Consider the following 23,341-nt stretch of genomic DNA (forward strand, 5'->3'; position numbering starts at 1 on the left):
TCACCAGTTTGTCCAGGTGTGAGGCGTCCCTCTTCTTTATACTGCCTACTATAAGAGGACGCTCGCCACAACTGTCTGATAGAACATCTGCAGCATCTTATTACAGATGTTGAAGGACGCCAGCCTTCTAATGAAGTATAGTCGGCTCTGTCCTTTCTTGCTCAGAGCATCAGAATTGGCAGTCCAGTCCAGTTTATCATCCAGCTGCACTCCCAGGTATTTATAGGTTTGCAACCTCTGCACAGTCACCTCTGATGATCACGGGGTCCATGAGGGGTCTGGTCCTTCTAAAATCCACCACCAGCTCCTTGGTTTTGCTGGTGTTCAGTTGTAAGTGGTTTGAGTCGCACCATTTAACAAAGTCCTTGATTAGGTTCCTATACTCCTCCTCCTGCCCACTCCTGATGCAGCCCATGATAGCAGTGTCATCAGTGAACTTTTGCACATGGCAGGACTCCGAGTTGTATTGGAAGTCTGATGTATGTTGGCTGAACAGGACCAGAGAAAGTCCAGTCCCCTGCGGTGCTCCTGTACTGCTGACCACAATGTCAGACCTGCAGTTCCCAAGACACACATACTGAGGTCTGTCTGTAAGATAGTCCACGATCCATGGCACCAGGTATGAATCTACTCCCATCTCAGTCAGCTTGTCCCTAAGGAGCAGAGGTTGGATGGTGTTGAAGGCGCTAGAGAAGTCCAGAAATGTAATTCTTACAGCACCACTGCCTCTGTCCAAGTGGGAGAGGGATCAGTGTAGCATATAGAGGATGGCATCCTCTGCTCCCACCTTCTCCTGGTATGTGAACTGCAGAGGGTCGAGGCTGTGTCCTGTGACCTGTTGTGGTTGGTTGTGAAGGATCTGTGATTACTTCAAATTTCAGAAACCTGACATTTTTGAAAGACATATTCGATGGCGCGGTGGAGTTTGATGCACTATAGATGCTGGGGCACCACCTCTCCTCGTTTTAACCAGCAAAATTATAAGGTGACTTGAAAGAGAATGATTAATTTTTTCTAAAGATCGGAATGATGCAGATCTTTGGTCCTGCAGTTCCATCTTGAAATTGGTTTCTCCAACATGCTTCATGCATGGCAGATGTCTCTGCTCATCTTGTTCTTTAAACCAGGACACTTTCTCGATCATTTTGTTCTAACAAACACACAAACTCAGCTCAACTTGCCGAGAAAGCCACTTCCTCAAACTTTGATTCAAAGGAGTGTATCAAGCCATGAGCTTCTGATTAATACCAAGATCAAGGCTCTTAGCCCCAGTAGGTCGTGAGTAATCACATGACAGATGGACATACCTTAGAATTTTATATTGTCACACGCGTGTGCACAGGGAACAGACAAGTGACTGTAATTCTACCACCACACCAAGGGTTGGCGCTGTGTTCTAACACCTAAAGTGTTGTAATTTCTGTCACCAAAATGTCTGACAATCCCCTTAAATGAAAGTCTGAAATGTGCACTTGAATCCTATCTGAAAGGTTTGATTTGTAATTTTAAACTGTGGAAAACTGAGGAAAAATGGGCCTTTGTACCAAATATTATGGAAAGCACTGTATATGAGCTTATGTTTATTATGTATGCAAATAAATGTAGATTAAAATGAACAGAAGAGTGAATCAAATGAATAACCAGCCAAAACATTAACACCACCTGTCTAATACTGTGTAGGTCCCACTCGAGACATGGACGCCTCAAGACCTAAGAAGGTGTACCGTAGCATCTGACCAGAAGACGTTAGCAGCAGATGCTTTAAGTCCCATTAGTTGTGAAGCGGGGCCTTCATGGATCAGACTTGTGCTTCCAGGACATCCCAGAGATTGGACTGAGATCTGCAGAATTTGGAAGCCATGTCAACACCTTGGACTCTTTGCCATGTCCCTCACACCATTCCTGAACATTTTTGTAGTGTCAGGGTGCATTATCCTACTGAAAGAGGGAATGCCATTGCCATAAAAGTGTAGACGGGGTCAGCAACAATCTTTGGGTAGGTGGTACATGGTAAAGTAACAACGTTTTATAGCAGAACATCACACTGCCTCTGCTGGCTTGTTGAGAAGGGTAATGTAGCAGTTAGGAGCTGAATGTCTAGTAGGAGGGGCTACAGTGTTGAGTAGGAGGAGTTTATGACCTGTTAACGTCTGATTGGTCATGATGTAAAGTGAATAGGAAATCTATCATGATGCACAGAATCGAACTTCTGGCCCAGGATTTGCCTGTGCAAAGAGGATGTGAATGTAAATAAATACATTGATCGTGAGGTTTTTTTTTTGTCTTTATTCTTGGATGATCTAGTTATTCACGTGTAAAAAAGTAAAATAACACACCAGATGTTTAGGCCACTTGGCAGCTCAGGCTGACAGTGTGACTCATTTAAGTAATTTAACTGTTGTTCTCCTTTAACCTCCTTAGTGTGAGACCCGAGCAGCACAAGGGTGGTAAACAACAGCGTTAGTCCTGAACGTCACTCAGGAAACTGTATAGAGACGTCTCACGGGAGCGTAACACCCGCAGATTACTCGGGCTGTAAAAATAGAGCTAAAAGCGTTAGTCCCGAGGGTCACGGGCAACTGTATAGACGCCATCTCATAGGAGCGTTAGACCTGTGGATTACTTGGGCTGTAAAATCAGAGCTGAAGGCGTTCGTGTTGAAGGTCACTCATGGAATTGTATAGACGGCATCTTATAGGAGCGTCAGACCTGAGGATTACTTGGGCTGTAAAAACAGAGCTAAAAGTGTTAGTCCCGAGGGTCACTTGGGCAACTGTATAGATTTGTCTCGCGTAAGCGTTAGACACGAAGATTACTTCGGCTGTAAAATCAGAGCTAAAGGCATTCGTGTTGAAGGTCACTCATACAACTGTAAACAGTAATCCCTCCTCGATCGCGGGGGTTGCATTCCAGACCCCCCCGCGATAGGTGAAAATCTGCGAAGTAGAAACCATATGTTTCTATGGTTGTTTTTATATATTTTAAGCCCTTATAAACTCTCCCACACTGTTTATAAATATTCCCCGCAGAGTTATACAGCATAATCCCTTTGTATTCTCTTAGATATTAGGTAAGATTCATTGAAATTATGTATATAAACACACTGTTTATGGCACATGGCATTATTTGTAAGAGCCATTTTCCTAGTTCTATCAAATTCATGAATATTTTACTAGATGATAGTGCATAAAATATGGGAGGTTCCTATAACCCCCGTGAATAGAATTGTGTTGGTATTTTCCTGCTATTTCTAGCAGCTTTGACTAAAACAATAATCTTCACAGTTAGTGTCAGCTTTGCCTTGAGTAAGGAATGGAAGGCATATGGTTTTAAACCGTGCCTGGGCACATATCTATGTGCCAATCGGCTTACGGGCCTTTTGAGTGTGTGAATACGTAAGAAAATAACACTTAATTCATGTGCTGTGCATACAGAAGAAGAAGCCAAGAATCTTTACGTATATAAGAATTTAAGAATCTTTAAATAGAGAAGAGAAAGTAAAGAACGTTTAAGTACAGAAATAACTAAAGTTTCTCAAGAAAAGCTAAGTTTAAGACAAGATACATTTTTCTTTTTTTTTTTGCCTTTTATTCTACGTGTGTAAATATTTTTTCTTTTATTCTCGTGTGGATTATTTGCTTTTAACTTTCACTAAATATTTTCAAAATTAACTTTTGGACTGTGAGATTTCTTTAGACACGCGTTTTACCCGTGCTTGACCATACCTTATTTTGGCAGCTACAATTATTATTCATTATTATTATGATTTGTGTCATTATTATAAGTTCTACGCTTCTGACTTTGTACTCATAGTGTTTTGTGTGTTTTGCATGAAAATAAGCATAAATATGTCATTTTTTCAAGCCAAAGCATGCAAAAAAAAAAAAACGTAATGCTAAGGAGGTTAATGGGAAGGGTGGCCTGCATTTCAACTGCCAGCTTATGAGTGTGAAGAACTGTCTGCTAAGTGCATTGCATCTTCAAGCCGAAAGCCAAAGCACTAGATTACTTATTATGACCATCTATCAAAGGTTCCCTACTAATCATTCCTCGTCTCTGTCGACTGATCATACTGCTAAATCTACAGTTTATTTATCTAAATGTAACCCCACTACACCAACTTATATTGCTGAATATCTGAATATCTAAATTAAATCAGTCTACCTGCCACCGAGATCCTGCACCTACTTTTACTGATTAAGGCTTGCACTGACAAACTTTCTGCCCCCATTTCTCACTTTATCAACTGCAGTTTCTGCACCCGTGTTGTTCTAAGTGATTTAAAAACTGCTGCGGTAGCCCCTGTTTTAAAAAAACCTGCCTAACCCTAACCCTAACCCTTACAGCTAAAATTTTACCATTAAATTTCTAATCTTCCATTTATGACTACGATATTAGAAAAGGTTGTCGCTGCTCAACTCAATGATTATTTAAATTTACAAAACCTGCTTGAGCCTTTTCAATCTGGATTCAGAGCCCTACATAGCACTGAAACTGCTTTGCTTAAGGTAGCCAATGACTTACTGATAACCGCAGATTCTGGGATGGACGCTATTCTAGTTCTTCTTGACTTGAGCGCAGCGTTTGATACAGTTAACCATGACATTTTACTGTCCCGACTCTCAGCTATTGGTATCTCTGGTCCCGCTCTTTCTTGGTTCACATCATACCTCAGTGATCGTCAGTATTACGTCTTCATTAGGGAATCCAAATCTGCCACTACTTCATTCACACAGGGTATCCCTCAGGGGTCAGTTCTCGGTCCAATCTTCTTTAACATCTGTATGCTCCCATTAGGGGAGATTATCCGTCGGTATGGTCTGAGCTTCCACTGCTACAGTGGGATGCAAAAGTTTGGGCAACCTTGTTAATAGTCATTATTTTCCTGTATAAATCGTTGGTTGTTACGATAAAAAATGTCAGTTAAATATATCATATAGGAGACACACACAGTGATATTTGAGAAGTGAAATGAAGTTTATTGGATTTACAGAAAGTGTGCAATAATTGTTCAAACAAAATCAGGCAGGTGCATAAATTTGGGCACCGTTGTCATTTTATTGATTCCCGAACTAATTATTGGAACTCAAATTGGCTTGGTAAGCTCAGTGACCCCTGACCTACATACACAGGTGAATCCGAGTATTTAAGGGGGTCAATTGTAAGTTTCCCTCCTCCTTTAATTTTCTCTGAAGAGTAGCAACATGGGGGTCACAAAACAACTCTCAAATGACCTGAAGACAAAGATTGTTCACCATCATGGTTTAGGGGAAGGATACAGAAAGCTGTCCCAATGATTGAAGCTGTCTGTTTCCACAGTTAGGAACATATTGAGGAAATGGAAGACCACAGGCTCAGTTCAAGTTAAGGCTCGAAGTGGCAGACCAAGAAAGATTTCAGATAGACAGAAGCAACGATTGGTGAGAACAGTCAGAGTCAACCCACAGACCAGCACCAAAGACCTACAACATCATCTTGCAGCAGATGGAGTCACTGTGCATCGTTCAACCATTCGGCGCACTTTACACAAGGAGATGCTGTATGCGAGAGTGATGCAGAGGAAGCACAAACAGAGCCGCTTGAGGTCTGCTCAAGCACATTTGGACAAGCCAGCTTCATTTTGGAATAAGGTGCTGTGGACTGATGAAACTAAAATGGAGTTATTTGGGCATAACAAGGGCGTTATGCATGGAGGAAAAAGAACACAGCATTCCAAGAAAACACCTGCTACCTCCAGTCAAATATGGTGGTGGTTCCATCATGCTGTGGGGCTGTGTGGCCAGTGCAGGGACTGGGAATCTTGTCAAAGTTGAGGGACGCATGGATTCCACTCAGTATCAGCAGATTCTGGAGACCAATGTCCAGGAATCAGTGACAAAGCTGAAGCTGCGCGGGCTGGATCTTTCAACAATACAACGACCAAACACTGCTCAAAATCCACTAAGGCATTCATGCAGAGGAACAAGTACAACGTTCTGGAATGGCCATCTCAGTCCCCAGACCTGAATATAATTGAAAATCTGTGGTGTGAGTTAAAGAGAGCTGTCCATGCTCGGAAGCCATCAAACGTGAATGAACTCGAGATGTTTTGTAAAGAGGAATGGTCCAAAATACCTTCAACCACAATCCAGACTCTCATTGGAACCTACAGGAAGCGTTTAGAGGCTGTAATTTCTGCAAAAGGCGGATCTACTAAATATTGATTTCATTTCTTTTTTGTGGTGCCCAAATTTATGCACCTGCCTGATTTTGTTTGAACAATTATTGCACACTTTCTGTAAATCCAATAAACTTCATTTCACTTCTCAAATATCACTGTGTGTGTCTCCTATATGATATATTTAACTGACATTTTTTATCGTAACAACCAACGATTTATACAGGAAAATAATGACTATTAACATGGTTGCTCAAACTTTTGCATCCCACTGCTATGCCGATGACACACAACTTTATGTAAGCGTGGATGGAACTGCAACATCTTCACCTGTTGCACTGACTGATTGCATTCAGGAAATAAATGATTGGATGATGGATAATTTTTTGCAACTCAATCCTGATAAAACAGAAGTCTTATTAGTTGGCACCAAGTCTGTCCTCTCTACCCTTCGTGGGCTAAAAATTGACATTGATGGGATCCTGGTTCAACCCTCAGCATCAGTCCATCATTTGGGTGTCATCTTTGATCAGCTTCTTACTTTTCAATCGCACATCAGCTCAATAGTACAGACGGCCTTCGCCACATTGCTCATCTGCATTCTTTCCTCAGTGTGAAAGATCCCAAGTCACTCATTCACGCTTTCATCACCACCCATCTGGACGATTGCAATGCTTTGTTTTATGGCCTCCTGACTGAAAATATCAACAGATTACAATATGTTCAGAATTCTGCTGCTCGTTTACTTACACACACTAAAAAATCTGCTCACATCACTCCTGTCCTCTATGAGTTACATTGGTTACCAGTTTCTTCAAGAGTCAAATATAAAATTATCCTTTTCACTTTTAAGGCCGTTCATGGTTTAGCCCCTCATTATCTGTCTGAGCTGCTGCTTCCTTACACTCCTGCCCGTGCATTAAGATCATCGGACCCTAAGTTACTCGCTGTACCTAAATACCGGTTAATAACTATGGGTGGCCGAGCTTTCAGAGGGATAGCCCCTAAAACTTGGAATTCTCTCCCTCTCGGCCTTTGCATGGAACAGTCTTTTATTATTTTCAAATATCTATTAAAAACACATCTCTTCAATGAGTACTATTCTTCATGTATTAATTTCTACTGTCTTCTATTGAATTGTAAATTGTCCTTGAGTGTATGAAAGGCGCTACATAAATAAAACATTATTATTATTATTGGTGTCTGCTTGCACGTATCAGGACTGCTTGATATTCTAATAACATGACGTACTGGACACATAAACGCTACTCTTAATGGGTAGGTGAGGAAAGCCAAACAGTAATCAATAAGACTAGAAGGGCGAATTTCACTGCATTCTAGTTCAGTGACGGCTTGAAATGAAGATTAAAAAATGTCGAGACTGAAATGAAGAATAGAAAGTGAGACGGCCAAGTGAAGAGAAAGCGAAGGCATGAAATGAACACTAAAAGTTGAGAGAGTGGAATGAGGAAAATGGGACGGCCTGAAAGTGACATTAGAAATGCAGAATGTGAAGTGAAGAATCCACATGAAAAATCCACAACTCGAAATGAAAAAGTGATGGATCGGGAAGCGAACCCGGTGCTCTTGAACGGCAGGCGGCTGCAATCGCTGTGTTCCAGACGGCTGCTTTTGGGGGTTTGAACAGTATGAATTTAAGAATAAACTCTGAGCATGTGAACTTGAAAGGAAACTGTGCACTTGAAATTATGAAATCTTGATTGGCAATGCCCTCGGGCAGACACGTGGTCCAGTCCCACCCTCCAGAAATGACCCTCTGTCTGCTGCAGCCAGATGTTATGCGGGCGTCCCCTTGGCCTGGTCCTCATCTGTAGTGCACAGGTGCAGTGCGTTGCCACACCCACCACACGACGAAACAGCTCAGGATCCTGGTTGGCAACCCCCCAGGCAGACATGCGGTCAGGTTCCCACCCTTCAGCCAGGTGTTATGTGGGCATCAACTTCTTGGGTCCTCAACAATGAGGGTCCTGTGAGCCAGATGACCCTCAGGGAATCGTGTCACATGGCCGTAGTGCCGTAACTGATGCTCCCTCACTGGTCATGTGCCTCATTCAGGACTCCGTGAGCAACACAAAGTCATGGACTCTCAAGAACTCTACAAAGAGACACAAGTCCAGTCTTCGTCTCAGGTCACTGGATGGCGTCCATGTCTCACAAACAGGAAGCACCAGGACTCCAAAGACTTGGACCTTCGTCCTTTTGAAGAGACATCAGGAGTGCCACACACCCCTTTCCTGTGACCTCATGACCTCCCCATGCTCTCCCAATCCATCTACTGACTTCATAGGAAGAGTCACAGCTGAGGTCAGTAAACCTCTCGACGAGGTCGACACTCTCTCTCCTCAGACAGACAGACTAGGGAATCCATTCCCGGATGGGTTTATCCATTCCCAGGAATTCTGCATGTCATTCCCAGGAATCCAGGGCTTCCGGGAATGACACAGTGCACGGGCATCTCACATGTGAACAGTTTTAGAATGAGCGACACTTACAGTGTCTTTCTCCGTTTTTTTATTTTTAGTAAAGTTTCAATACATTTTTTTGACTTTTTTTGTTGTGTGTAGAATTCTGAGGAAAAAAATGAATTTAATCCATTTTGGAATAAGGCTGTAACATAACAAAATGTGGAAAGAGTGATGCGCTGTGAATACTTTCCGGATGCACTGTATTTTTAATAAAACTACTGCAATATGTTGACACCAATAAAAGACTAACCTTATCTACAAGCAGTTCACGCTGTCATATAAGTACACGTATCTAATTAGTTGCAGTAATAAGAGCGTAGAAAGCACAGAGTGTCGAGTGTGCGGTCGTCCAGGCGAGAGTGCCCCTTCGTGCAGAGTACGGCAGCCACTGAGAAAGCACGCTCTGCCTCCACTCAAGTAGGCGGCACAGTCATCAGATACTGCTGCCAAACTCCATCATTTTCAAACTCGTCAAACTTGGCCATTCGTACGAGGCTTTCAACACAAACAACTGATGTTCCGACTACCGACTGGACCCGATCTCTGCTCCAGTTGGAAACTTGACACCAGCCTGTACTGTCAACAGCACAGACGTCAATGAACTCTGCCCCGTCCCGGCATTCGTGAGCTGCAGAGTGCAGACTCCTCCCAGTCCGCTGTGCTCAATCTTAGTGGGAGCCGGGAGACTGATGACTGCTGCTGGTCTGTTGTTGACTGAATTAATCAGCAACACACTACACCGTGAGCCAAAAAAACGTGCTACGTAATTATTTTCAACTATAACTCTGTTATTTCTTGATCGATTTTTACATTTTTACACGCTATATATACAAGCTTGACCGTTTCCCATTCAGCCGGGAATTCCAGCAGTTTCATTCCTGGGAATGCGGGAATGGGAAACGTCCGGGAATGGATTCCCTAAGACAGAGAGATAAAACTTTATTTGTCCCCAGGTGGAAATTTGGTGGGAAAGCTGGAAAAAAATACTTTGGCATACAAAACGGAGGCTTGTTGAAAACATTTTAATAAGTTAAATCACTAAGGGAAGCTTGTGATTAATTTTGGTTGATACCACTAAACCTAAAATGTTAACACTATACAAGATTATAGACTTTTAGATAGATAGATAGATAGATAGATAGATAGATAGATAGATAGATAGATAGATAGATAGATACTTTATTAATCCCAAGGGGAAATTCACATAATCCAACAGCAGTATACTGATACAAAGAAACAATATTAAATTAAATAGTAATAAAAATGAAAAAAAATTTAAATAAAATTAATGTTAGCATTTACTCCCCCGGGTGGAATTGAGAAAAGTCGCATAGTGTGGGGGAGGAACGATCTCCTCAGTCTGTCAGTGAAGCAGGACAGTGACAAAAGTCTGTCACTGAAGCTACTCCTCTGTCTGGAGATGACACTGTTAAGTGGATGCAGTGGATTATTTATGATTGACAGGAGTTTGCTTAATGCCCGTCGCTCTGCCACAGATGTCAAACTGTCCAATTTTAATCCTACAATGGAGCCTGCCTTCTTAACAAGTTTGTCCAGGCGTGAGGCATCTTTCATCTTTATGCTGCCACCCTAGCACACCACCGCGTAGAAGAGGGCACTCGCCACAACCGTCTGGTAGAACATCTGCAGCATCTTACTGCAGATGTTGAAGGATGCCAACCTTCTCAGAAAGTATAGTCTGCTTTGACTTTTCTTACATAGAGCATCAGTATTGGCAGTCCAGTCCAATTTGTCATCCAGCTGCACTCCCAGGTATTTAAAGGTCTGCACCCTCTGCACAGTCACCTCTGATGATCACGGGGTCCATGAGGGGCCTGGTCTTCCTAAAATCCACCACCAGCTCCTTGGTTTTGCTGGTGTTCAGTTGTAGGTGGTTTGAGTCGCACCATTTAACAAAGTCTTTGATTAACTTTCTGTACTCCTCCTCCTGCCCACTCCTGATGCAGCCCACAATAGCAGTTATACCTGCCTCGCACTCTCCACCTTACATACTGTATCTTAACTTGCACTGCTTTTTTATCACTCTTTAATTTAATATTGTTCTTTATCAGTATGCTGCGGCTGGAGTAAGTGAATTTCCCCTTGGGATAATAAAGTATCTATCTATCTATCTATCTATCTATCTATCTATCTATCTATCTATCTATCTATCTATCTATCTATCTATCTATCAGTCATGGCCAAAATTATCGGCACCCCTGGAATTTTCCCAGAAAATGCACCATTTCTCCCAGAAAATGGTTGCAATTCCAAATGTTTTGGTATCCACACGTTTATTTGCTTTATGTGCATTGGAACAACACAAAAACACAGAGAAAAAAAGCCAAATCTAACTTCATTTCACACAGAACTCCAAAAATGGGCTGGGCAAAATTATTGGCACCTTTTCAAAATTGTGGGTAAATCGTTTTACTTCAAGCATATGATGCTCATTTGAACTCACCTGTGCTGGCAATATAGCAATCTCACCTGAAGCCAGTTAAAATGGAGAAAAGTTGACTCAGCCTTTCTGTTGTGTGTCTAAATGTGCCACACTAAGCATGGAGAACAGAAAGAAGAGCAGAGAACTGTCTGAGGACTTGAGAACAAAAATTGTGGAAAATATCAACAATCTCAAGGCTACAAGTCCATCTCCAGAGATCTTCATGTTCCTTTGTCCACTGTGCGCAACATAATCAAGAAGTTCACAACACGTGGCACTGTAGCTAATCTCCCTAGACGTGGACGCAAGAGAAAAATTGATAAAAGACTGCAACGAAGGATAGTCCGAATGGTGGATAAACAGCAACAATCAACTTCAAAACATATTCAAGCTGTTCTGCAGACTCGGGGTGCAACAGTGTCAGCTCGAACTATCCGTCGACATCTGAATGAAATGAAACGCTATGGCAGGAGAGCCAGGAGGACCCCACTGCTGACACAGAAACATAAAAAAGCCAGACTGGAGTTTGCCAAAATGTACTTGAGGAAGCCAGTAGCCTTCTGGGCGAATGTCTTGTGGACAGATGAGCCCAAGGTAGAGCTTTTTGGTAAAGCTCATCATTCTACTGTTTACAGAAAACTGAATGAGGCCTACAAAGAAAAGAACACACAGTACCTCCAGTCAAAAATGGTGGAGGGTCTAAGATGTTTTGAGGATGTTTTGCTGTCTCTGGCACTGGATGCCTTGACTGTGTGCAAGGCATCATGAAATCTGAAGACTACCAAAAGATATCGGGGCGCAATGTAGTGCCCAGTGTCAGAAAGCTGGGTCTGCGTCAGAGGTCATGGTGTTCCAGCAGTACAATGACACCAAACATACCTCTAAAAGCACCCAGAAATGGTTGAAGACAAAGCGCCTGAGAGTTCTGAAGTGGCCAGCAGTGAGTCCCGATCTAAATCTGATTGAACGCGTATGGTGAGATCTCAGAATTGCTGTTGGGAGAAGGCGCCCTTCAAATCTGAGAGACCTTGAGCAGTTTGCAAAAGAAGAGTGGTCGGAAATTCCAGTTGAGAGGTGTAAACAAGCTTGGTGATGGGTAAAGGAAGTGCTGGATTTCAGTTATTTTTTCCAAAGGGCGTGCAACCAAATACTAAGTTGAGGGTGCCAATAATTTTGTCCAGCCCGGTTTTTGAGTTTTGTGTGAAATGATGTCAGATTTGGCTTTTTTTTCTCTGTTTTTTTGTGTTGTTCCACTGCACATAAAGGAAATAAACATGTGTATACCAAAACATTTGGAATTGCAACAATTTTCTGGGAGAAATGGTGCATTTTCTTGGAAAATTCCAGGGGTGCCGATAATTTCGGCCATGACTCTAATCTATCTATCTATCTATCTATCTATCTATCTATCTATCTATCTATCTATCTATCTATCTATCTATCTATCTATCTATCTATCTATCTATCTATCTATCTAAATCTATTTTTACTTCACAATTGACGTAGTAAATATTTAACCTGCTGCCAATATTAAATCATTTTATTCTATACCAATCACTTCTAACCCACTGATCTGTTTTTGATTGCTTCTGTCTTATTTACTACCAGGGTGCAGCCATCATTTACACAAAGTAGTGGACAGCTGGCATCCATTGTAATCTCCGCTCTCTTTGCTTTTCTTCCAGTGTGGGGGCACTAGTGGGTCTCTCCATCGCCGCAGTGGTCTTGCTGGCCTTCATCATCACAGTCTGCGTTCTTTGCTACCTTTTCATCTCCACAAAGCCCCACAGCAGGCTGGACAATGGGCTGCCACTGCACACTCCAGGTAAGGGACCAGGTTAAGGGTCAATTACCACCACTCCCCCTTTTCATTTCTGCTCTGTTGCCAGTTTTCAGAAGTGGGCCCACCCGCCTTCTGCTTATTAAGGTCTCCATGATGATCGGAAGCCAAGGCTGTCATTGTATGACACTTTGACATTTTGGGAAGGCCTGTACTGCTAAACTTCTAATTTTGCCTCCAGCAATGTTGGAAATAATCTAACACAATTAGCCAAGTGGGCATAAAGGGGGATGCCAGATCACTGTAGGTTGAATGAGGGATCTCTGTTTCACATTCCAGCTGGGGCATCTGAAATATGAAGAGATCTGAATAATTTATGAACAAAATCGGTGAAGGTCTACATTAACACTTTCACTTTCTTTGTTGTGGTTCATCATGGCGATTGACTTACTTGTACAAATAACCCAAAACACTTGTTGAAATAAACAAAATTATTCATTTTATTTCTAACATAAGGATAGAAGAAGATGGATATATGCAAGTATAGTGTCACATACGTGGGCATGCGAGGCAGTTAAAGGGCTCGAATGAGGGAAATTCCACGCCAGACCAGGGGGTGGCAGAGTGCACTAATCCTCTCTCTCCTTCTTCTGCAAACCAGTTACAGGAAATTCTGTCTGGCCCTGATGATGTCACTTCCAGTCCCAAGCCCAATGATGTCACTTCCAGTTCTGTCCCCAATGACCTCGCTTCTGGTTCCACTCCCGATGACCTCACTTCCTCTGTCATTTTGTATCATGTAAATCAGTTCTGTTTTGAACTCAGTGTGGAAGACGATTTCCCTACTTTTCCGGAACCCAACTCACATTATATGGGGTGCCTACCCCAAACCTTTTTTGTGGCATTTGTCCTTTCTTTTGTCAATGAAACACAAATAAGACCATAAGGATTTGGGTGATTTCCGGGTAATTGTTGGCAAAATAACAAAAACAGGTTGACAAAATTCAGATGAGAGAATGTCTTTTCAGACACAAGTCCAAACACCAGACTACTCCAAAATGGCGGTCAAGCCACCAGGTAAAGGGGCAGGGCTCAGGTAACTGGAACCCAGAAGTGACCTCATTGTTTCTTCAATCATTAGGTGACCACACCGACCCTCAATTTGGGGTGGAATTGCCATTCGACGAGACCCGAAGTTGTCTCCCGAATGCACATCTGTGACAATTATTATGGAAGCCACTTGACGGCATCTTGAGCGGCTTTATAAGAAAACGGGACTCATAGTTCACTCACAGTTTTACACTGAGCACACATCTCTATTAAAAACGAAAATCTTGAGATGAGACGAGGCTATTGCCAAGAGATTTTTTTCAAGTCCCGCCCTCCTCTCCACCATTTCCAGTTCACGGCCCACACCCGCGGTCCTCTCACCTCTCATTCATGTGAATGCTTTTGTCAGACACAGTTCCTGTGCTCTCAGCTCTTATACATTTTTACATTTTCTTCACTTTAAGTTCCCAATAAAAGAAGACTTATTCTGTCCAAATCTTATTGAAGAATTTCATCCTGAAGGGTTATCAACAGAAGAAATGAGTACACGGGCAATCCTAGCACCGAGAAACGATGAAGTCAAACAAATTAATGCGAAAATCGTTGATCGGTTACACGGCAAATTGGTTAAATACGTAGCAATAGACTCTGCTGAAACAGTTGGTGGTGATGGTGGAGAAGATGAAAACATCAACTTACAATATCACAAAGAATATTTACAACCATTCACACCGCCTGGTCTTCCAGTGCATGAATTACTGTAGAGAGAAGGACGTATCGTAATGTTATTGCGTAATTTATGTCTGAGTGATGGGCTATGCAATTGGACAAGTTGTGTTCAAAATTGGTCGAACAATTCTGACATGTAAAATTTTAACAGGCGACAAGAAAGGTAATGTAATACATCTAACATGAGACACCAAAGGAGATCTTGATATGCCATTCGTATTAAAACGTTTCCGTTAGAATAGCTTTTGCTATGACAATTAACAAATCACAGAGACAAACATTCGAAAAAGTCGGTTTATTTATTAGAGAGAAAGAAGCGATATTCACTCACGGGCAGTTAGACGTTGCGTTGTCACAATGCAGTCCAAACACGGAATCAAAATTCAAAGTGATATTGACGAAAAGTTAATTCCAAATATTGTTTTTACTGAAGTTTTACAGTAAAGGTGTAAGTTTAAAAAGTATTTGTGTGTTAATTTCAAAGCCAAGCAGAATGAAAACGTATAACGCAATAAATACCTCTAATGCAATGTGAAAGATAATTTTCTTTCAAGTTATTATGTTTTACTCTTTTTTACTGTGTTTAATTACTCGCTGTAATGTAAAATTGTTAGTTCTATTATGCATATGTAACAATAGTCATGAAAGTAACAATCTTTTGTACATCTGCTTCCCCATACGCGAGCGGCAGATCCGCGAAGTGGCTTGCATGTAGTGCTCGCTCGGGGGTTGGCAAGCGAAGCGAGCAGGGGGGCAAAGCCCCCTTGTTCTAAAATGTAGGGCTGCTCGCTCCAACTATCAATCAATGGTCATACAGTGGTGTGAAAAACTATTTGCCCCCTTCCTGATTTCTTATTCTTTTGCATGTTTGTCACACAAAATGTTTCTGATCATCAAACACATTTAACCATTAGTCAAATATAACACAAGTAAACACAAAATGCAGTTTTTAAATGATGGTTTTACTATTTAGGGAGAAAAAAAATCCAAACCTACATGGCCCTGTGTGAAAAAGTAATTGCCCCCTTGTTCAAAAATCACCTAACTGTGGTGTATCACACCTGAGTTCAATTTCCGTAGCCACTCCCAGGCCTGATTACTGCCCCACCTGTTTCAATCAAGAAATCACTTCAATAGGAGCTGCCTGGCACAGAGAAGTAGACCAAAAGCACCTCAAAAGCTAGACATCATGCCAAGATCCAAAGAAATTCAGGAACAAATGAGAACAGAAGTCATTGAGATCTATCAGTCTGGTAAAGGTTATAAAGCCATTTCTAAAGCTTTGGGACTCCAGCGAACCACAGTGAGAGCCATTATCCACAAATGGCAAAAACATGGAACAGTGGTGAACCTTCCCAGGAGTGGCCGGCCGACCAAAATTACCCCAAGAGCGCAGAGACGACTCATCCGAGAGGTCACAAAAGACCCCAGGGCAACGTCTGAAGAACTGCAGGCCTCACTTGCCTCAATTAAGGTCAGTGTTCACGACTCCACCATAAGAAAGAGACTGGGCAAAAATGGCCTGCATGGCAGATTTCCAAGACGCAAACCACTGTTAAGCAAAAAGAACATTAGGGCTCATCTCAGTTTTGCTAAGAAACATCTCAATGATTGCCAAGACTTTTGGGAAAATACCTTGTGGACTGATGAGACAAAAGTTGACTTTTTGGAAGGCAAATGTCCCGTTACATCTGGCGTAAAAGGAACACAGCATTTCAGAAAAAGAACATCATACCAACAGTAAAATATGGTGGTGGTAGTGTGATGGTCTGGGGTTGTTTTGCTGCTTTAGGACCTGGAAGGCTTGCTGTGATAGATGGAACCATGAATTCTACTGTCTACTAAAAAATCCTGAAGGAGAATGTCCAGCCATCTGTTCCTCAACTCAAGCTGAAGCGATCTTGGGTGCTGCAACAGGACAATGACCCAAAACACACCAGCAAATCCACCTCTGAATGGCTGAAGAAAAACAAAATGAAGACTTTGGAGTGGCCTAGTCAAAGTCCTGACCTGAATCCAATTGAGATGCTATGGCATGACCTTAAAAAGGTGCTTCATGCTAGAAAACCCTCAAATAAAGCTGAATTACAACAATTCTGCAAAGATGAGTGGGCCAAAATTCCTCCAGAGCCTGTAAAAGACTCATTGCAAGTTATCACAAACGCTTGATTGCAGTTATTGCTGCTAAGGGGGGCCCAACCAGTTATTAGGTTCAGGGGGCAATTACTTTTTCACACAGGGCCATGTAGGTTTGGATTTTTTCTCCCTAAATAATAAAACCATCATTTAAAAACTGCATTTTGTGTTTACTTGTGTTATATTTGACTAATGGTTAAATGTGTTTGATGATCAGAAACATTTTGTGTGACAAACATGCAAAAGAATAAGAAATCAGGAAGGGGGCAAATAGTTTTTCACACCACTGTAAATGGCGCTAAGTCTTGGCCTAGAACTCTTTTTAGGACTGGGAATGAACTCCTCCAGCGCCCTCCTCTAGCATGCCCCATTACAGCTGAACAGTGTCAAGTTTTCTTACATTTCTTTGATACCAAAATTAATCAAATCTATCACAGTTTCTTTTAATTCCGATCTGCCATCTCCATCATCATCATGTTGATTCTCTTGCCATCTCTGAACTTATTAATAAGTCTAATTCCTCCTCCTGTCTGCTTGATCCTGCCCCCTGCGTGCACATCCGTAATTAGTATTCTTGTTACCTACTTGATAAATCGCTTCAGGTTCCGTCCCTACTGCCCTCAAAACTGCTGCAGGTACCCCAATCCTTACAAAACCTTACCTGGATCCTTCTTCTCTCTTTCCAGTTACAGGCCTATCTCTAATCTCCCTTTTTTGGCTAAGGTGAAGGAACACGTGTTTGCTACAGAACTCCATGCTTTTCTTCTAGAGAATACACTCGATGAGCCTTTTCAGTCTGGCTTTCGTACACAGCACAGCACTCAGACAGCTCTTCTCCGTGTAGTTAATGATCTTCTCCGGTCTACAGATTGCAGTTCACTTAATATTCTCCTCCTTCTTGACTTAAGTGCAGCATTTGACACTGTTAATCATGAAATCCTCCTGTCATGTCTCTCTGCTGTGGGCACCTCTGGCTTAGCCTTTCAGTGGCTCACATCATATCTCTCTAATAAGGCAAGAGTTTGTCACACTCCGCTGATAGAAATCCTTCACCTCACCGTGTCGCCTGGTGTCCCTCAGGGTTCGGTTACTCTTTCTACTGTATATCCTTCCTTTGATTCAGATCATTCGCAGACATGGCCTTAACTTCCACTGTTATGCAGAAGATACACAGTTACCGTATATACTCGCGGATTAGTCGGGACTTGATTTTTCCATATTATTTCTGGTATTTCGTAATTTCGCTCGTATAAGTAAAATGCGGAAAACTCACGCTATTGGTCCAAGGGATTACGATATGCTAACGTCCGCCCACCTGAGAGAGTAACCATGGAGCACACAGCCTTTTTTTCTATGTGGGTACCAGCGTGTGCTCCTAACCTCTCTCCCTATTGTGCCTATGTGACCACACAGTAATACCCAAACTATTCCGAAGCAACATTTGCTCTGATTTGTGTTTTTTGTATCTCACACCCTCATACATCTTTATCGTAAGAGCATCAATTATCTATGATGGAGCGTTCGATCAGAAGAAAATATGGAGCTGGTTTTAAATGAAACATCATTGAAGTAGCGAAAGAAATTGGTAACTGCGCTGCTGCAACAAAATTCAATGTGTCTGAGTCAAGAAGATGAAAAAAAAAAATCTAAGTGTCGCATTTTTGAACGGGCATATAAGTTGGGGGTCTGATTTTATAATCGATTATTTGGGTTTCAAGGCCTGACTTATATATGAGTATATATACGATAATATCTTAGTACAGACTCGCCTCCCAGCACACTCACTGACTGTATCACTGATCTTAATTAAGCTATGGGTGGAAAATAACTTTCTCAAACTTAATGCCAATAAAACTGAAGTGTTACTGGTACTGTACTTTCTAAGGCATCCAACTTCTCTGTTTCTGTTGATGTCAAACCTGCTCCCATTGTCAGAAATCTTGCCGTTTTGTTTGATTCGTCACTTAACTTTGAGTTACACATTATGTCTTCATCCAAAATTTCATTCTATCGTCTCCGCCACATTGCCCGCCTCCATCCATTTCTGTCATTTAATGCTCAGACTCTGCTTCATTGTTTCATAATGTCTTTTATTGATTACTGTAATTCCCTTTACATCGGCCTCCCTGCAAAATCTACACAAAAGCTACAGAACGTTCAGGACTAATGCTGTGCAAGTTCACACCTCACAAGAACTCCCTCGAAGTTCACTTCACACAGATTAAAATGAATAAATTCACTTTCATAGTTCACCATTTCAATTTTGAGCGAGTTCATGTTCCATTCAGTTTGTATTTTGTAAGGAGTGAGAATACTGTAAATGACCCACGAGTTTACTTTTTTCAATTTTGCATGCCTTATGTTAGGCTATTACAGTGTTCTTGAATATTATACAATAATTATAAAGACTTTTTCATTTAAATACACTTTATTGAGTTATATCCAGCAACAAACATGTATGACCATATATGCAAATATCCTCCTGGTCAAAAAAGAAATGAATTAAATGCAAGTATCCATGTAAATTACTGCTCCATTTCCAACTGTGTGACACAAATGGTGACTGTGGAACCAGCGTGTAGGTCAGCGGTTCTCAAATTTTCGTATTTCGCGCCCACCCTTTTCTACCTGGAATAATTCTGCGCCCCCTGCATAATAGAAGATAGATGAGAATAACCCCTGATACAACTAACAAAGGTATGATACCGGTGTGGTGTCGCCGTATCCGATCAGTTTTACTTCCTTAAGACTTGCATGTGTTCGGCTAACTTTGATTAAATATTTGCAGTTGGCGGAAGTGATGTGGTCATCGGGGCCGGGACAGGAAGTGATGTGGTCCTCGGAGCCGGGACAGGAAGTGGTGTGGTCCTCTGGGCCAGCACAGGAAGTGATGTTGTCCTTGGGGCCGGGACAGGAAGTGGTGTGGTCTTCTGGGCCAGCACAGGAAGTGATGTTGTCCTTGGGGCCGGGACAGGAAGTGATGTGGTCCTCTGGGCCAGCACAGGAAGTGATGTGGTCCTCGGAGCCGGGACAGGAAGTGATGTGGTCCTCGGAGCCGGGACAGGAAGTGGTGTGGTCCTCTGGGCCAGCACAGGAAGTGATGTTGTCCTTGGGGCCAGGACAGGAAGTGGTGTGGTCCTCTGGGCCGGGACAGGAAGTGGTGTGGTCCTCTGGGCCAGCACAGGAAGTGATGTTGTCCTCAGGGCCAGGACAGGAAGTGATGTGGTCCTCTGGGCCAGTACAGGAAGTGATGTCCTCGGGGCCGGGACAGGAAGTGATGTGGTCCTCGGGGCTGGGACAGGAAGTGAAGTGGTCCTCAGAGCTGGGACAGGAAGTGATGTGGTCCTCGGAGCCGGGACAGGAAGTGATGTCTTCAGAGCTGAGGCAGAAGTGACATCTTCATATTCAGGTGGAATTTCCCATGTCTGATCGGCGGGGACAAAATAAGAGGGTTGAATGCACCCCACCACCCCCCGGCCGGGCATTGGAATTCCTTTCTTTTGGTTCCTGTGGCTGGCTCACAAGCACATGTGTGTAAAAACATATATATATATATATATATATATGTGTGTGTGTGTATTTATTGTGACGTGTGAGTCAGTGGCTTACACCCAAAAGATGAGGCTGAGTCTAAAGACATCAGGAAAACCAGCTTTATTCAGCTTGATACAGGAACAGCAAGGTTATTTATTGCAGCGGGTGCTACCACTCTACTACACACAGGCACAGCAAACGGGCAGACCGGGGTCAAGTTATAATGTTCCCTGTATCACTCATCAGGCAACAGAAACATTGCACGTGGAGGTGGTGGGCTTGCAGTTGCCTTTGTGACGTTGTGAACCTGCGAGGCACTGGGAACCTGCAATTGCCTCGGCAACGGACAAGCAGCCCTCGACAGACACGTCAATCGCATTTTGGTGTGTCGCCCCGTTGGGTTGGGTCTCATAAGAGTTCAGAACTCGCACAATATATCTATATATATATATCATCATAGCTTAAGCTGCTGCCCCCGCGACCCGACCTCGGATAAGCGGAAGAGGATGGATGGATGGATGGATATATCATTGAGTAGCACCAGGCTTTGTACCCTTCTAGGACTGGTTCATCCTTGGCTGTATCAATTTATGTGATGTCCACTAGCTACTGGGCCCCATTCCTCCAGTATAATTCCTGACTCTATTTCTTGTGTTCCAGGTGCAGACCTCAACACACTGGAAGGTTCCAGCCACAACGGGCCCACCAGTGGACCAAAAGGATTCCGGAAGCACTTTCTGAGTCGCCGATTGGACTGTGACAATCAGCCGCAGGACCCTGATCGACTCTTTCAGCGATGCTTCATGGCCACTGTGACCACCATCAATGTAGAGGGACCATCCTAAAAGGACAGGGCCAGGCCGGGGTCTCACTTTCTGTGATGGAGGAGGGGTTTCTTTCCCTTGCTGAAAATGTGCCTGTTCATTTATCCTGAGTGTGGAGCTCTGACCTCCTATTCGAGGGCTGTGGCCTGAAGGTCTTTAGGGGGCACGTTGGACTTGTAAACCGAGATTATGGCTTCTTTGTAGTCAGCTGAAGCTCCTCTGGGGGAATTGGGCCACAGAAGATCAAGAGAGTTTGTGTGAAATGCATTAAAAACCAAATATGAGAAAATGAAATAGTGACATGTAAATTAGGGTGGGTGCCTTGGGGTTAAGAACAAATAGACGATACGTCAGAAGCGAGAGTCAGGTGACTCAGTCCATCGACATCTCCTGTTTAATTCATATTTCCTTTTTTACAAGTAAAGACAGTTCTGTTCCTCATGCTGCCAAACAAAGTGTCTTTTTGGAAGCTGCTGGACCTGCTGATGCCAACTCTCACCAGGGCGACTCTATGCTGTGTCGTGTGTTTGAGCCAACAAATGGCGTGTGGACCAACAGAAATCATTAGTCCAAATGCCACTTAGAGTGGGTCATCACGGTCACTAACTTTATTCCGAGGTTCAATGTTCAATTTCAATTATTGATTATGAGACACTGTTTCGTCACAGGCGGGTCCTAAGGTGACCCTATTTTTCCGGTTTCTCTCTAAATCAGGTGTCCATAATTCTGCTGTACTTACCATGTATAGGTGTTCTTACCTTACTGTGTAGTAGTACAGTGTAACACTATAATTAAGTACTCAACTGTAATTGTTATTCCATAATTTTATAAGTATGTATGCATATAAATTGTAGAATAACAATTACAATTGAGTGCTTAACCACAGCATGGCATTGTGTTACACAGTAAATACAAGATAATAACACCTGGCTGCTCTATACAGGTAATTACATGGTAAGTACAGCGTAATTATGGACGCCTAATGTAAGGTGATACCATTTATCCTTTAGATTCTTTATTATGTAGACCATAGCAGAATACCCCAAATTTAATACTCTCACCGCCCCGTCAAGACTGACTGCTATTGCAATTCAATAATCCCCTCATTCTATTAATAGTGATGACCTTAGGCAGTCTGACAAAATACCGGAACAAAAATTACACTTATGGTCAAAGGTTTTAGACAATACGGTGAGAAATATGTTTACAACCATCCATCCATTATCCAACCCGCTATATCCTAACTACAGGGTCATGGGGGTCTGCTGGAGCCAATCCTAGCCAACACAGGGCGCGAGGCAGGAAACAAACCCCGGGCAGGGCGCCAGCCCACCGCAGGAACTTCATCATTTGTATGAAAACGTGCGACAGAAATAAATGTTGTTGTTGTTCTTTGAGCAGAGGTTGATCTCGAGTGGTGCGCTGGTGTTTGGAGTGCTGTTTGGAAATTTGAATGTGCTGTCCGGAGCTAGAATAGAAAGTGCGATATGATAGGATAGGATAGGACAGGGGTCGGCAACCTACAGCATGATTTTCAATGGCACTCTGATTGAATTGAAATATAGTAAAAAAAATATATATATATTAATTACAGTGGAAGTGCTCACACCCTCACCTACGTTTTGTGTATGTGACTCACATGTAAATGGAAACCATGTGTTCAGTGCAGGCCGTGGTACATCAAAACAAACTTCTTGTTATTATATTTTAATTATAGCGCATGCATTTGTGCTCTGCGTCCCCCCACCCATGTTTTGCAAACCAATGCTTTACCTTCGCTACACACATGACATTCTTATAATCTGGACGACAAGCGAAAAAGACCTTCTTTGCTTCCATAGGAATTACAATTCATTCCACCCCAACATCCATTATCCAACCCACTATATCCTAACTACAGGGCCACGGGGGTCTGCTGGAGCCAATCCCAGCCAACACAGGGCGCAAGGCAGGAAACAAACCTCAGGCAGGGCGCCAGCCCACCGCAGGGCACACACACACACCAAGCACACACTAGGGATGGTTTAGGATCGCCAATGCACCTAACCTGCATGTCTTTGGACTGTGGGAGGAAACCCACGCAGACACGGGGAGAACATGCAAACTCCATGCAGGGAGGACCCGGGAAGTGAACCCAGGTCTCCTTACTGCGAGGCAGCAGCACTACCCACTGCGCCACTGTGCTGCCCATGTTTACAACCT

General features: G+C 42.8%; 1 protein-coding gene across 1 annotated transcript in view; it reads left to right on the forward strand.

Moving 5' to 3' along the window:
• LOC120514350 (protein shisa-like-2A) overlaps positions 1-22,419 on the forward strand; it is a 48,639-nt gene extending 26,220 nt beyond the window's left edge. Inside the window, exons 2-3 of the mRNA XM_039734668.1 lie at positions 12,772-12,911; positions 20,976-22,419. Coding sequence (XP_039590602.1) covers positions 12,772-12,911; positions 20,976-21,160 — 325 coding nt within the window. The 3' untranslated portion in view covers positions 21,161-22,419. The remainder of the gene's footprint in view (positions 1-12,771; positions 12,912-20,975) is intronic.
• The last annotated feature ends 922 nt before the right edge of the window (positions 22,420-23,341 follow it).

The sequence above is a fragment of the Polypterus senegalus genome, chromosome 14, assembly GCF_016835505.1.
Source record: "Polypterus senegalus isolate Bchr_013 chromosome 14, ASM1683550v1, whole genome shotgun sequence".
Classification (NCBI taxonomy): Eukaryota; Metazoa; Chordata; class Cladistia; order Polypteriformes; family Polypteridae; genus Polypterus; species Polypterus senegalus.